General features: G+C 39.3%; 3 protein-coding genes across 8 annotated transcripts; 2 read left to right on the top strand and 1 right to left on the bottom strand.

Moving 5' to 3' along the window:
- The first annotated feature begins 11 nt into the window (after positions 1 to 11).
- On the top strand, positions 12 to 3235 carry LOC137115521 (G2/mitotic-specific cyclin-B2-like). Of its 3 annotated transcripts, none has more exons than XM_067495447.1 (8): positions 12 to 156; positions 367 to 471; positions 903 to 1181; positions 1250 to 1408; positions 1502 to 1738; positions 2249 to 2272; positions 2361 to 2471; positions 2557 to 3235. In XM_067495447.1, the coding sequence occupies exons 1-8, from the start codon at positions 133 to 135 to the stop codon at positions 2662 to 2664; spliced, it is 1047 nt and encodes a 348-aa protein (XP_067351548.1). In that variant the 5' UTR covers positions 12 to 132; the 3' UTR covers positions 2665 to 3235. The 3 variants fall into 3 exon arrangements, with proteins under 3 accessions (XP_067351548.1, XP_067351547.1, XP_067351546.1); XM_067495446.1 differs by having other exon boundaries at positions 906 to 1181; positions 2132 to 2272; positions 2557 to 3233; XM_067495445.1 differs by having other exon boundaries at positions 2132 to 2272; positions 2557 to 3233.
- A 90-nt stretch (positions 3236 to 3325) lies between these two features.
- Positions 3326 to 6520, bottom strand: crybgx (crystallin beta gamma X). The gene is made up of 6 exons (XM_067495449.1): positions 6422 to 6520; positions 5899 to 5947; positions 5005 to 5126; positions 4430 to 4565; positions 3797 to 3936; positions 3326 to 3525 (listed from the first exon to the last, which is right to left on the bottom strand). The coding sequence occupies exons 1-6, from the start codon at positions 6463 to 6465 to the stop codon at positions 3393 to 3395; spliced, it is 624 nt and encodes a 207-aa protein (XP_067351550.1). The 5' UTR covers positions 6466 to 6520; the 3' UTR covers positions 3326 to 3392.
- A 1615-nt stretch (positions 6521 to 8135) lies between these two features.
- On the top strand, positions 8136 to 14762 carry lctla (lactase-like a). Of its 4 annotated transcripts, XM_067493471.1 has the most exons (14): positions 8136 to 8439; positions 8626 to 8786; positions 9634 to 9709; positions 9769 to 9770; positions 10478 to 10570; positions 10647 to 10775; positions 10858 to 10953; positions 11164 to 11218; positions 11327 to 11488; positions 12836 to 13110; positions 13394 to 13520; positions 13628 to 13827; positions 13920 to 13983; positions 14406 to 14762. In XM_067493471.1, the coding sequence occupies exons 1-14, from the start codon at positions 8313 to 8315 to the stop codon at positions 14519 to 14521; spliced, it is 1683 nt and encodes a 560-aa protein (XP_067349572.1). In that variant the 5' UTR covers positions 8136 to 8312; the 3' UTR covers positions 14522 to 14762. The 4 variants fall into 4 exon arrangements, with proteins under 4 accessions (XP_067349572.1, XP_067349563.1, XP_067349581.1 ...); XM_067493462.1 differs by lacking the exon at positions 9769 to 9770 and having other exon boundaries at positions 9634 to 9721; positions 10461 to 10570; XM_067493480.1 differs by lacking the exons at positions 8136 to 8439; positions 8626 to 8786; positions 9634 to 9709; ... (2 more) ...; positions 13628 to 13827; positions 13920 to 13983 and having other exon boundaries at positions 10671 to 10775.
- The last annotated feature ends 39 nt before the right edge of the window (positions 14763 to 14801 follow it).

Below are 14801 nucleotides of genomic sequence, written 5' to 3'. Positions count from 1 at the left end.
GAGCACTATTTGAAAGCTGCTCACTGTTGTTTACATGTTGAAAGTCGTGTTCAAGGAGCTTCTCGCTATTTTGTGCTAATATAATCACCTTTTCGTAGTCGAGATTGGATATCACTGCTGCCGACGGAAAACATGTCTGTGGAAGTTCGTGCGGTGGTAAATAAACTGAATTTATTTCGTTTTTAAGTTTGTTTAGTTGTTTGTGAAGCGGCTGCTATTAGCTTAGCGGAATAGCATCTCTAGCTAACAAGGCCGCCAGTTCCCTGTTCGACCTCTGTCCCCTAAATTTGCTAACCTGTGTTTTAGACACATAGTGAGCCTTACGATTTCCTAATATATTGGCATTTATTTCCGTCTATTTGGCAGCTTGCGTCCACAGATAACCCAGTGAAGATGGGTAAAATCATTGCATCAAGGAGAGCTGTTCTTGGCGAGATCACTAACTTTCCTGGAACAGCAGTCAACACAAAGGTAACTCAATGTCACGGAGCAACATACGGTTTAATTCATGTTGTCCCCTGAGGGACAAATCATGGCTGATACAAACGAGGTTATTTGAATATAGTCACTATGTGGACACTAAAATGAGTCTGTCACTGTTTATGCTAACGTTAAACCCCTTAACTGCAATAAAGGAAAAAGCTTAAGTTGTAGCATACGATGTTTTATGTAATACATTGTATCAACAACTTAGAGTTTATGGTTAACAAAATTCCCACAAACACTCATGTTCCCGAAGTATTTTCCCAGTTTGGGGTGGATTGTGTAAGACTTTGGCACATATCTCTGACCTCAACCATATCCAGGACTGTGCTCAGACCATGTCAACCAATATGATTCTTCACAAACTTTCAGCCCAACTTAAGAAGCACATTATGATTTTTTTGTTTTTTTTTCTTCAGAAGACTGGACCAGTTAAAGCATCTGCTAAACAATCTTGTGTTCAAAAACCAAAACACACTTTGAAGGTGGCACCTCTGGTCCCAGTTCAAGCCCCTGCAGATCTCCTCCCTTCAGTCTCAGAGGAGTCGGCTGATGTGTCCATGAAGGAAGAGCAGCTGTGTCAGGCTTTCTCCGAGGCACTGCTTGATGTGCAGGACGTCGACGAGCAGGACGGTGACTTGCCACAGCTCTGCTCAGAATATGTCAAAGACATCTACAATTATCTGCATGTCCTCGAGGTAAATGTCTGCTTAGACCAGCCCCCTGCTTTTTATCTTTTGTATTACAGCATCTTTGGTTTCCACAGGTGCAGCAGGCCGTACGAGCAAACTATATGGAGGGTTATGAAATCACTGATCGCATGCGAGCTCTGTTGATCGATTGGCTTGTCCAGGTTCACTCCAGGTTCCAGCTGCTGCAGGAGACCCTGTACCTCACAGTTGCTGTCTTGGACCGTTTTCTGCAGGTAAGAACCGTCTAATTCCTGCTGTAAAGGTCTGATTAACTGGTCTCTTTACTTGGCTTGTGAATTGTGTAAACTATCCCTATTGTGCTGCAGGTTCAGCCGGTGTCTCGCAGAAAGCTGCAGCTTGTTGGTGTGACTGCCATGCTGGTGGCCTGTAAATATGAAGAGATGTACGCTCCTGAAGTCGGAGACTTTGCCTACATCACAGACAATGCATTTACAAAGTCCCAGATTCTTGAGATGGAGCAGATTGTTTTGAGGAAGCTTAATTTTCAGCTGGGACGTCCTCTTCCGCTACATTTCCTCAGGAGAGCTTCGAAGGTGGCTAATGTGAGTTTTGAACAAATGTAATATGCTGAATCAGCATACTAATTAGACTGTCTTTAATGTAAATGCATGTCTATGACCACTCCCTGGATGTTGGTTTTAACTCAAACTACAGCAAGCACATGTCACCACCTAATACCATGAGCAGGTCAATTGTTAAATCGTTTGCTAGATCTCCCTTTGAAATATTTAAATTGTTGTGCTCAAATTTCCTTGTGTGCTTCACCTCAAGATAGCTGCAATAAACATTGTACATTGATTACCCTTAACCAATGGTTAATAAATGGTTAAATTAATCTAGCAGTCCACATTTAAAGGCCATACATTATCAATGAGTTGAGGCTGTAGATTACTAGCCCAGACAGAGTCCTCAGAACTGTCTGTATTCTGCCATAGTCTGATGTAGAGAGACACACACTGGCAAAGTACCTGATGGAACTGACCCTGCTTGACTATGATATGGTGCATTATCGGCCCTCTGAGATTGCTGCTGCTTCCCTGTGTCTCTCCCAGTTGCTGCTTGATGACCTGCCTTGGGTAAGTTTGGAATTTAAGCGTCTAGTGTAATGGCTTTAATTTTGCCTCTGCTGCTTCAGCTGTGTTAATTCCCCTCCTGTGTCCTCAGTCACCTACACAGCAACACTACTCTACTTATGACGAGGCCCACTTGAACCCAATTATGCAACACATTGCCAAAAATGTCCTCACCGTAAATGAGGGGAAAACGAAGTTCCTGGTAAGCAGCTGACAGCGCTTCTTTTTTTTTTTTTTTTTTTTTTTTTGTAAAGGGGGGAAACTTGACTAAATCTTCTTCTTTGCAGGCTGTGAAGAACAAGTACTCTAGCAGCAAGCTGATGAAGATCAGCCTCATCCCTCAGCTGAAGTCATCAGTTATCAAGAACATGGCAGATTCTCTAATCAACCCTTGAGGCGAAATTTTTTTACTTTCAGGGGACATTTCACTTGCACTTTATTTTAACCTGACTACAACATGTGGACATTTTCTAGATTTTAATAAATTCTTTTATTGCTTTTTGATCAAAGCTTTGTGACTTTTGTTCATAACTGTAGTTATTAGCATGGGGCTCTTGGTGCAACTTTAACTGCACTGTTCCCTGTTTGGGTTTTTTGTGGTTTTTTTGTTTTAACTGTCTCAGTTTACCTTGCAGTGAGTTTATCTCCAGCTTGTCAAGTACCTTGTTGGTGAAGCAACTGCTGTATTGTGCTATCCTAATTTTCTTGTGCCTTCCAGTGGGTCCATTTAAGCTTGGACTTTTTAATTTGGCACCCCTTTTGACAATCCTTCGTTATTTAAGGTTTTAAATGTCAGTTGTTGTGCAGCAATACATTTTCCATCCAGATTTAGTTGCACCAGCTATTCAAGTCTCTTACTAACTTGTGCAACTTTAAGTGATGCAACTTGCTTTGGGGGGGGATACAGGGATACCCCTGTGTCTTTAACTACACTGTCTTGAACTTGGGCTGGTGTAACCAGGTATAGGATATTTTACTGACTGTAATGAATTAAAGAAATAAGAACTTGACAAAACATGTCTTTCAGTAATTTATTACTAAAATAAATTTTGTTTAAAGCTGACAGGTTTCATTTGTGAGATGTTGGAAAGGCATGCTGACCATAGATGAGCAATACTGCTGTTCAGCTAAAGCGGACTCTGCGCATGGACCCCACAGTGCTGTTCTGACTGCCCCAGTCAGAGAAGTTGTTGAAATCACGCTTTTCTAGGATGTAATGAGGTCCTCTGTAGTTAGGTTCCTGATACACCACCCACCTGCCAACACAAAGTGAACACAGATTAAGATGTGTCAAAAATGCAAAAGTGGTAACATCAGTTGTGGCTACTCTGATTGTGTTGCAATTGTGCAACAGGTTAAAATGCAGAGGTGCTGCATTTTTCTCAATCCTCTGTTTTAATGGGACTGACTCAAGTCAGACTAAAGCCACACAAATTGGGCCTTAATACTTGTATCGATCAGCCAAAACTTTAACGGCAAGCAATACAAGAAGAAACAGATGCAAACAGTATGAGAAATGCTTCTTACGCTCCCCCAAGGACACGAATGGAAGCGACTCTGTTAAGGCTGTAACGGCTCATCATGTTGGGGATGTCATCCTGGATTTCCATCTTCTTACCAGAGAAACCGGCTCGCTCAAACAGCTGAGCTCTGGGAGGGTTGTTGTCCTACAAATAACAGAAATATGCTAAAGGAAAAAACCTTTCTGGATAGGTTTACATTGTGTTAGTACTAAATAAGAGCTCCAGCAGTTTTCTGGTGGTTGACAAATTTTCAGTACCTTTGAACAATTTTACACCAAACCCTTGTTTTAGTTATTACTGAGTATAAACTCATTGTGTACTTCAAAATTATTTTAATTCAAGGAGTACAGCAAATCTCATTCTTGTTCATCATTTACAGTTTACAATATTTTATTTTAGTGGTATAAATTATAACTAGCCTTTTAATTCATAGTGAGCTATAAACTAAAGCATTATGAAAACTTTGTGATTTCAAACATTTCATACAATTTTTCAGCAAAGTCATATTTAACAACTGTTTCTAAATTCAGATTTATGAAAATGTCAGTCCAAATATTTAGGATGACACATTATTTATGTTTGCAGGTTTTGTGCTGATTTACTGTACGTAATTATTTTTGTTATCTGTATGTTTTACCTGTTTAACAGAACGAACAGAGGAGACGTGGTCCACCTGAGCACACCACTTGTCATAGCAGTTGTACTCTCCCCGGTCCAACATGTCCCACAAATACTGACGGCCCCGGAAATTCTCATGCTCGTAACCGATCCATCTTTAAAAAGTGGAGATTAAGAAATGAGTGTCAAAGGTTTGGTTCATCATCAGAAGTAACAAAATGGTCAAGGAGTGAATATAAGTTTGCATCAATTGCATCAAAGTTTGACAAATTAATTCAAAATAAATTTTAATACATTTCTAATGCGGAACATTTGCACTAGCTGAATGTGCCTTAATATTACAGTATGTTAATGAAGAAAATTATTTCACTCTTTTACTATTTTGCTCTTTCAAAATCAGGGGATGCAAACTGTTGCAACCAACTTTAAATATATCTACATTTACACATTTCTCGTTTGTAAACGGCAGAAAAGGTCACATGAAGGCTAAAAAGCTGCTAATTTCATGTGCTTTTCCTTTTTTTTTTTTTTTTTCCACCTTTGGTGAGTCTTGCAGTGACCAGCTGTTTACTTTAGGTGGTGGTGTAGACTTACGCTCCACTCTCCACCTGCACAGAGTTACATCGCTCTGGGAAGTTCTTGTCGCTAAGTCTGGCACAGTCAGAACTCAGGTCCAGCCGTCGGCCAGCAAAGTTCCTCTGCTCAAAAAGGGTCACCTGAGGGCCCAAATACCACATATATAAATAAATTAAACTGAGTTTTAAATTTAATTTTTATGTCAATAACTGCAGAAAACAGCCTTTTCTAAAATGTGGATAATTCTGTTGCGTTGAAGAGAAAGGGAAGCTGTATTTTGTAAAATACATTAAAAAAGGTAAGAAAAAAAAGAGCCTGAAAAGTACTTTTTGAAAGACTGACACATCCCAAAGGTCACAGACGTATAGTCAGTGTAAAGCATTGCAACCTGGGTTTACAGTGAGTGACGAGCAGTCAATGGTTCGTTGTAAAGAGTAGCCAGGAGTGTCAGACCTAAAGGAATAGTTATGCCACCAACCTCCCCCCCTGAGCAGGTCTTTTCAGGATAAAGAACCTGATTCCTCTGACTCTGCAATGAGCTTCTTTCCTCCTTCAAAACTTAATAGAAAGTATCACTTTTTCTAATGAAAACCGAGGACTGTGGTTTATCTAGGTTGTTGTTGCTGTTCATTTGGGTGTCATGATACATTTAAATTTCATTTCCTACTAACATTGTTGATTTCCGTTGCTTCAGGTATTGAGAAGACCTTTTCACCCACTCCCACTCCAGGCAGCAAAGAAATTGCTGCCTGGATGAAATTTGTTGAAATTTGTTTCTCTGAGACAGGACCAGCACCTCAAAATGGCAAACACTGACCCTGAAGGACGCTATATCCCATTTTTATACTGCTCACTACAATATAGTAGATGCAAAAAAGTGCTTTAACAAAACAATTCTATTGTTTGACTCACCCTCCCACTGGACCCGTAGAAGGCACGTTGGAGCACAGACCCCAGCTTGCTGTAGATATAGAAGCATTTAAAGGAGCAATTATTTCCCTATATCATCCATTAGTAATTAAAACAGACAATGGAACAAATAAAAATAAACTTCATAAACAATCTGTGTTAATGTTTTAAACATATGCCAATGAACAACAAGTCCCTGGCCTCTTAATTACTAAAGTTATTTATATGCTATATGTAAACATTTTACTATTTTAATTTCAGATCCAGATTGGGTTTGATAATGTTTTGTTGTGCTTTAGTCTTTTAAGTTGAAAAACAAATCGTGTATATAAAATGCATGTGTGCATATCTCCTGCAACCATCATCACGCTCCAGGTGATTTTGGGAAACTGGTGAGGGAGGTGTCACAGAGAGCAAAGCATGAGAACCAGCAGGAGGTGGGATGTGGAGCCCACCAACCTTGACACCTCTATGCGGGAGGGTCTGACTCTGTGAGACCGACTGCCACACAACGCTCTTAACATACCTGGTTTGTTGGGCTAATCCTGGGACCTTAGTAAAGATGTTCATGTCAGCTCTGCGAGGCCACAAGAAAGCCCTTTAAATACGGCGAGTTGACGTGAGGCGACAACTACTAGAAAGCTCAGAGTGGTTCTGCAACGTTCGTCAGGCCCTGGACCCCATTGATATGCTAAACACACAATAACGCTCATTTCGCCTTCTGTCCCCACAACACATACACTGCAGCAGCATGAAGAGCACAAAGCATCATACAGAAACACGCAGCAAGTAAGATATGTGCATGCAGATATACAAACACAACAAGCAGAGTGTTCAGTTTGTGTACAAACATAAACTGCACACTAACATGTAAATGTGAGCATGGAGTGCACTGCCAACAGTTTTGGCTTTGAACAGTTCAGCGGTTTTACCACAATGCTGTGTAAACAATGCACCTTATGATAATGATGGTATTCAGCTTTGTGCCAGGCCAGCTCCAGCACACTGTATTCACTGGAGAGAGGTCATGACCCTGATTGGGTGGGGCTTCTCCAGTTGAAACTTATACATGTCACATATATGAACTTTAATGTAACAGCTCTAATAGCTGCATTTTTAAGCAACTGGCAACACCAAATGGTTAAAACATCTTCTACAACTTTAGACACAGTATTGAATATTTTGTTAATTAAATCAATACATTGATAGTTTATAACAATTTGTTCCAACATAATTTGTTTTGTTATAATTTTTCCTCTAGTTGAACAAAATAAATTTTTCAAAATACTGCATTAAAACTCCTCTCTGACGTGCTTATCAAAAATTCTATGCTGCTTAAACATTGCTTGCTTATATATACATTGTTTAGTTTTATATTATACTGTATAAGAGTACTGTGTATGTGAAGGCTGTCACATTGCTTGACACAAATACATACATTTTAAAATGTTGATGTATTTTTGTCTTCCTCACTAAACTCTGCACATGGCTGCACTATGACTATGTCCATTCTGATTTACAGTGATGCCACAGTGTTGTGTGGCCATACTGCACATGGACTAGGCTCATCAACATTAACTCTGCTTACAGTGTCAAAATCCCTCTTTTTTCCAAAAGATCTGTTTGCCCCAGCACATTTACGCTCACACTCCAATGACTTCAAATGGAACGGTATTCAGTGAGTGAGTGAATGTGTATGCGTGTGTGTGTGCTTATGGTGTTGTTGCTGTATGTGGGCTGATGAATAGCAGAAAATTTACTGGATGCTTCACTCTGTTTGTTTTTCTAACATTGGCAGTGAACAAGCCAGTGACACCGGTGAACATTAACCAGGTCCAGAAGCTTACAGATGTTTTCTGCATTTTGGAGCAGCTTTCAGAGGAGACAAATGAAGCAGGTCAGACATCTATATGCGGTTCTGAGTGAGGCAGCCGGGGCTGAAAGAATCAGACAGCATAGGCTTCAGCAGCAGGACTCACAGGCAACTTTATAGCTTTTGCTAGATTTTACTTTTTAATCTTTGTTCATCTCTTGAAGATAAACATCAGCTTGACATGTCTCCCATCCTGATCGTGCTAGATAAGCTGGCTTACTTTCTGTCTCTGATAGCATTTTGTGTCAGTGTGCCTTACAGCTTTTTTCATTTATATCCATAAGGTTGGGCAATGGCTCTGTGTTTTTTCAGTACATATTTACCAAATGATCATAAGGATTGAAGTTTGAGTTGGGATGATTTCACTTAAACCTGTGGACACCTGAGTGTGAGGTTCTGAATCTTCAACTTATCTATCTCAGGTTAGAATGGAGCCATGTAGCTGTTCTGAAACCCACAATATATGTAAAACCAGATTTCAAAAGTGGCAAATTAATTGTTGTAGGTGTAAATGAAGACAGTGAGCTCCTAGCCAAAGACCACAATGCTGCAGCAGAGCATCCTGAAGATGTACCATATGCTTGCCCTCGTACTGTGTGTTTCAGCCAGTGAGGACTTCGACTGGACGAAGAATGACAGAAGGTCTTTCTACTATGGCACATTCCCAACTGGTAGGACACATAATAAATATAAAAAAACTCAGATTCCTAAAGACATCAAAATAAACTCTGGAAGGTCATTATTGACCACGGAAACAATAGACACAATAATGTAAAAGAATGCTTAAAATTAAGAATCTTTGGTGAACATATACTGGGAGCCAGTGGTTCGATGGCTGACTTTGTTTTTCTCTGAAGGTTTCTCCTGGGGAGCTGGCAGTTCTGCCTATCAGACTGAAGGGGCTTGGAACATAGATGGCAAAGGAATGAGCATCTGGGATTCCTTTGTGCACAAAAAGGGGAAAATAATCTCAAATGACACAGGAGACTCCTCATGTGAGGGCTACTACAAATTCAAGGTGACAAGCAGAAAGCAATTAGACACTCACATGTGTAAATATCCAGCAGTGTATTATGTTACTTGGTGTTAGTCCCAAAGATATTGAGTTTAATAACTTTTACGTTTATCTCTTATCTCAAACCCGAATGTTTCCAGGATTTTTCTCTACATATCTCTACAGTGCTGATCTTTTCAAAATTAATTTTAAGTACTTCTGTATTGGCTTCTTCCAGCTCTATAACTTTTACAGCTTTTGGTTTATAGCTAACAATACATGAAATTACATGTTTTAGATTATTAGGTATTTTCCTATGTGGTATGTTTGCAGATTTGCTACAGTCAGGAGGCATTCAGCTTAACTTAACATAAAAACAAAAACAGAAGAAACTGGCAGCCTTGACTGTCTTGGGCTAAGCAAGATTTCCACAAAGTCAAAGAACAGAAAAACATGCATCCTGACCTCAGTTCAGTTATCCTGTGCACCATTGTGCATCTCTCCTGCAGGGCTCCAGAAACCTCTGTCAATCAAACACATTGGATGGTGGTAAAGAAGGGCGAAACTTTACTTTTTATGGATACTCAGTACTGAAACTGCGGTGGTGCAGCAAACGTGCACAGGCTACACTACCCTGCATTTTCATCCTGTCGTCATTTCTATGGTTTAGGCATCTTCAGATAAGACTCATAAAGTTTGTTGTCTGTTTTTCTGTTGCTCCTACATTACTCTGTGTACAACGATGAAAAAAGTAAAAACAAATGTGCAGTGGATCAACTGACATTATTTGAATCTTGGGATCTTACTGTATTGACTCATCAACTTCAATATGCAATGATTTAAAAAATATTTTCTGTTGCTTGATTTAAAGGATGACATTAACTTGATGAAGGACATGAAGTTGAATCATTATCGTTTCTCCATCTCCTGGCCAAGGATTTTACCAAGCGGACTGAAAAGTAATTATATACTTAACCGTTAAAAATTTTCTTTAAAAAGTATACAGCAGTTTATTGTGGTGAAATCATGGACGGATTACCGATTGGGCCTTCTGGACCCAGACACAGAGGCCAAAGTGATCAGGAGGCCACTTGGCCAAATGGGCAAAATGGCTTTTATTGTTTGAAAGTCACAGAAGGTAAGGCAAGATATCTAATTTCCTTCTGACAAACCTACTTTCTAACACCGAATGTAGGTTTTAGAAAGATAATGATGGTAAATAAGATTTAAAATATTTTTTTTAATTATAAATTATATTTTTACAAAAATAAACACAATTGCGCAGAGTACCCATATTGAAAACACCGGCTATAAAGCATACTGTAGGAGGGGTGGTGGGCCATTCCCCTGTCTGTACACATAGCCCTATTATCTTGTAATCCATCCATTAGTGGAATGACGGTTATTTAGAAATGTCTCTTATTGTATTAGTTATTCTAATCAGTTTGAAACAGTTTGTTGAATAATGAATAGATTGATCATTTTAAATTTAAAGTCATTCATTATGTGAAATTGGCAACATTCATTCTCAGCTTTTTAAATGTGAAGATACACCGCTACTCTTGGTTCTGTAACAGAATTCTGGGACATTTACACAGGTTTTTACAATGTTTGGTCATTTTATAGAGTAAAATATACATACATCAGTCTTTGGGTAAAAAAGTATACTAAATCCATCTTTGTTGCTAACTCTTTCAGACGAACACATTAATGAGAAAGGAATCAAATATTACAATGATCTGATCAACATGCTGTTGGATAATAAGATAACACCCATTGTGACCCTGTACCACTGGGACTTACCGCAGGTGAGAAATATACTCACTAAACTGATTGGATGCTACATTCTGGATACCAATACAGCGTTCTACTCCTACTGCTCAGATGTTACAGGAGAAATACGGTGGCTGGCAGAACGTCAGCATGGTCAACTACTTCAACGACTTTGCCAACTTATGCTTTGAACGCTTTGGAAACAGAGTGAAGTACTGGGTCACGTTCAACAATCCATGGGTATGTCAGGTAGAAGGGAAATGGTGTGCTCACAGTTTTGTGAACATACACAATGTTTGAGATTGTTGTCTGGTGCTTTCAGTCAATTGCTGTGGAGGGATATGAAACAGGAGAACATGCACCTGGACTGAGGATAAAGGGAAGAGGAGCTTACAAAGCTGCCCACCATATCATCAAGGTAGGACTGTAGAAGTCATGCTTTGTGTACAGAGTGGTTCTGTTCTGTGCACTACATTACAAATAATTGTCACGCCAAAATTCAGTTTTAGTACATGGCAGCTGGTTTTTTTAAATAAGATTCAGAATTTTGTAAAAACAATGTCATCAAAAGGCCAATGTAGAGGCTGTTCTGGAGTGATTTTAAAATTTAATCTCTCCGATGCAACAGGCACATGCTAAAGTTTGGCATACATATGACATGCAGTGGCGAAGCAAACAAAAAGGTAAAGTGATAATATTATTATGTATTTTGTTTGTTTGTTTCTTTTATTAGTGTTTGAACTGAGATAAATTTCCACCGTGCTGAACAATAAATTGTTGCGTGTGTCCAGGCCTGGTTGGGATCTCGCTAACAGCTGAGTGGGGTGAACCAGTGGACATCACCAACCAGAGGGACATTGAAGCTGCAGAAAGATATCTCCAGTTCTACATGGGCTGGTTTGCTACTCCCATCTTCCATGGAGACTACCCTCAGATTATGAAAGATTACATTGGTACGTCACAGAGAAATATTGAACTGTTAAACATACCCTCAAGCCTGGATGTCCTATAATTTCCTACTTCTAAATTGAGACAAGACTAATTGTATTTGGGCCTGAAAATTTAAGAAATATTCTGTCGAACCATATAGTTACTTTAGATTGCCAGTGTGCCACTGTGAAGAACCTTGGAGTTATTGTTAGAGTCCTTCTCGTCACACATAAAACAAATCTCTGAAACGGACAGCAGCATCCTGTCTCAAAGTGATGTTGAAAAACTAGTCCATGTGTTTGTTATTTCTAGATTGGACTACTGTAATTCCCTACTTTTGGTGTAACTACCTAAAAAGCCTTCTGTAATCCAAGATGCTCCAACAAGAGTACTGACTGGAATTAGCAAGAGAGATCATATTTCTTCTTCATTAGCCTCTCTCCTTTAGCTTTCTATTAAATCTACAATAGAATTAAAAAACAAAACAAACCCTCCTTACATAAAAAGCATTTAATGGAAAAGCTCCATCGTATTTGAAAGACCTCCTCTCCCCTGCTCTAGAGCTGTCTGTTTCCAGTTTGCAGCTGATGGTCCCACCAACCTGCTCAATGTATTGTTGTAACTTCTAGTTGGGTTTCCTCTACATATCTGTATAGATCTGAGTTTATTGTATAAAGTGCTCTGAGATGACTATTTTATGAGTTAGTGGCTGAATAAATAAAGTTGAATTCAATTGAATTGTTAAAATAATATCTTAGATGTTACAAAATGGAAAAAAATCAGTTACAACATCACCTGTTCAATTTCCAGTAACTGTGTGAACAGCACAGCATCAGAACTAAAAACTAGATGTTGTTAACTGTGACCACAATGTTTTCCTAACTTTATTCAGTCAAATTGTAGTTCCTTAAGTCTTGCCAAATCTTAATTGTGGAAATGGGAGAAAAGAAATGTATAGAATAATGATTTTGGCAGATTATAACAGACAGTGTTCTCATTAAGTTTTAAGGACAGTTTAGAAGAAACCTGTGATGTGGGCATTATAAATTCATCCATTCATATTTCTTTCGGTTCATATAGTCTTCCACAACATTTTCCACCACACTGTTTCAATGTCAAATGTATGTCCAGCAACCAACTCAAATCAACCCAGCAATTGTTGGACGACATTTATACTACATCATACAAAATGAGAAAAGGATCACTCTTTGGCCTGGTTGTGGTTTATGACATGCAGCTGGTGATGAGCAGTCAGTTGTAGAAATTGCTTCATTTTAAGAGGACACAAAAAGTTGGAATAAAAAGTCACAACATCACACTTGAAAGCTGAAATAGTTTCAATAAACAACATATTGAACTTTCACCTCTAGGCCGGAAGAGTGGCCAGCAGGGCCTGGGAACTTCGCGACTGCCCGTCTTCTCACCTCAGGAGAAGAGTTACATCAAGGGAACCTGTGACTTCCTTGGCCTCGGGCATTTCACATCCCGCTATATCACCCAGAAGAATTACCCGTCAGGTCTTGAAGACAGCTACTTTTCAGACCGCGACCTTGCTGAGCTGGTTGACCCACAGTGGCCTGATCCTGGGTCTGAATGGCTCTATTCAGTTCCCTGGGGCTTCCGACGCCTGTTGAACTTTGTCAAGGTACAAAAAAACACAAATACTACTAAAACAACCAGCACCTCACGGTTGTCCAAAGTCAAGTGATATAATTTGGGTTGATAATTTAACATTTCCATGTTCCAAGCGTTGTTTGAGTTAATATTTCTTTGTTGATACAAGGTGGCAAATAACTATACAATATGTATCATATTACTTTCAACATTAAACATGTTGTATACGTAAATATAATTTCATAATTATATGAACATACAATGTTTGTACGCATAGTGTATAGTCTGAATGTGAATAAACATCTCTCTTACAGACTCAGTATGGAAACCCCATGATCTACATCACAGAAAATGGCGTGTCAGAGAAAATGCTCTGCACAGACCTCTGCGATGACTGGAGGATGCAATACTTCAAAGACTACATCAATGAAATGCTCAAAGGTGACAGATCAGCACAAAAACAATTTAAACAAAAGAGAGTATGAACACGTTGTTGATGTTATAAACTTTTAGTTATTGGATACTTTCTTCACTGGCCCTACTCACAGCAATCAAAGATGGAGTGAATGTGAAGGGTTACACAGCCTGGTCTCTACTTGACAACTTTGAGTGGGATGAAGGCTACTCTGAGAGATTTGGACTCTATTACGTGGACTTCAGGAACAAGAACAAGCCGCGCTACCCCAAGGCCTCTGTCCAGTACTATAAACGTATCATCAGCTCTAATGGCTTCCCCAATCAAAGAGAGGTAAACTCAAATAACATGCTCAACCCTTAAAATACTGTTTATGTGTACATGAATATGTTGTTCCACTGTAGGAGTTTGTTTGTTTTTTACAGGTGGAGAGTTGGAAGAGGAAAGCCATAGAGACTTGTTCTTCCAGTAACCAGCTCCTGGCTGCAGGTTAGTGCAATGAATCAGTGTAGGCTTTGAGCAGCTAGGTGGGGCAAAACTAAAAAGAAAATTCTGTTACAAGCTTGTAATTCTTTGATCTAACAGGATTTTGTTTTTTGTTTTGCCCCTCCAGCTAGAAGAAAATCCAAGGAAAATCAGGAACATGCAGGCATGCCAAAGAATTGGGCAGTGCATGATGAAGTTTAGGTACAATAGTTTTAGTGCCTCTTTCAGTACTTTCTGACTTCTGTACTCTGTTCTCATAATTATATGGAGTACTGTTAGGCCTCCAGGAGGTCTGGGCACCGTGAGACCACTTTCCCCGACTGGTGATCCAGCCTTCATGTCCATGGGAGCCTTTTACCGTTTTGCAAAGCGGGGACAATTAATAGAGCCACAAAAACACACTTACATTTCAATTTGTGTTTCAGACCCGCTGATCGGCCACATGGAGATGGTGACAGAGATTGTGATTCCCACAGTGTGCACACTCTGCATCCTCCTGAGTGCAGTTTTCCTCATGTTCCTTCTGCGTGGACGGCTCTGAGAACCACACACATTTAGACACATCGTATTTTTTATCAGACATTGTTGAAAAACACTTTAAAAAAAACGTTTACCCTGTTGGAAGCATGTTGTTGATTTAACTGTCCTTCTGTTTTGTTTTAAATAAATACAAAGGTTGTTATTATGAGGTCAAATCAGCCAGAACCAGTAATGATTCCTAATAAAAAAATATTAAATATTGGTAAAAAGTAACTTTTTTTTAACAACTGGTCTGGTTTTTGATGTAACTAGGATTTACAGGATGCAGCAGAGAAGTGTTG

This window comes from Channa argus, chromosome 2 (genome assembly GCF_033026475.1).
Source record: "Channa argus isolate prfri chromosome 2, Channa argus male v1.0, whole genome shotgun sequence".
NCBI lineage: Eukaryota > Metazoa > Chordata > Actinopteri > Anabantiformes > Channidae > Channa > Channa argus.
Note: the sequence above shows the minus strand (reverse complement) of the source record. Positions and strands in the feature narration are given on the sequence as shown.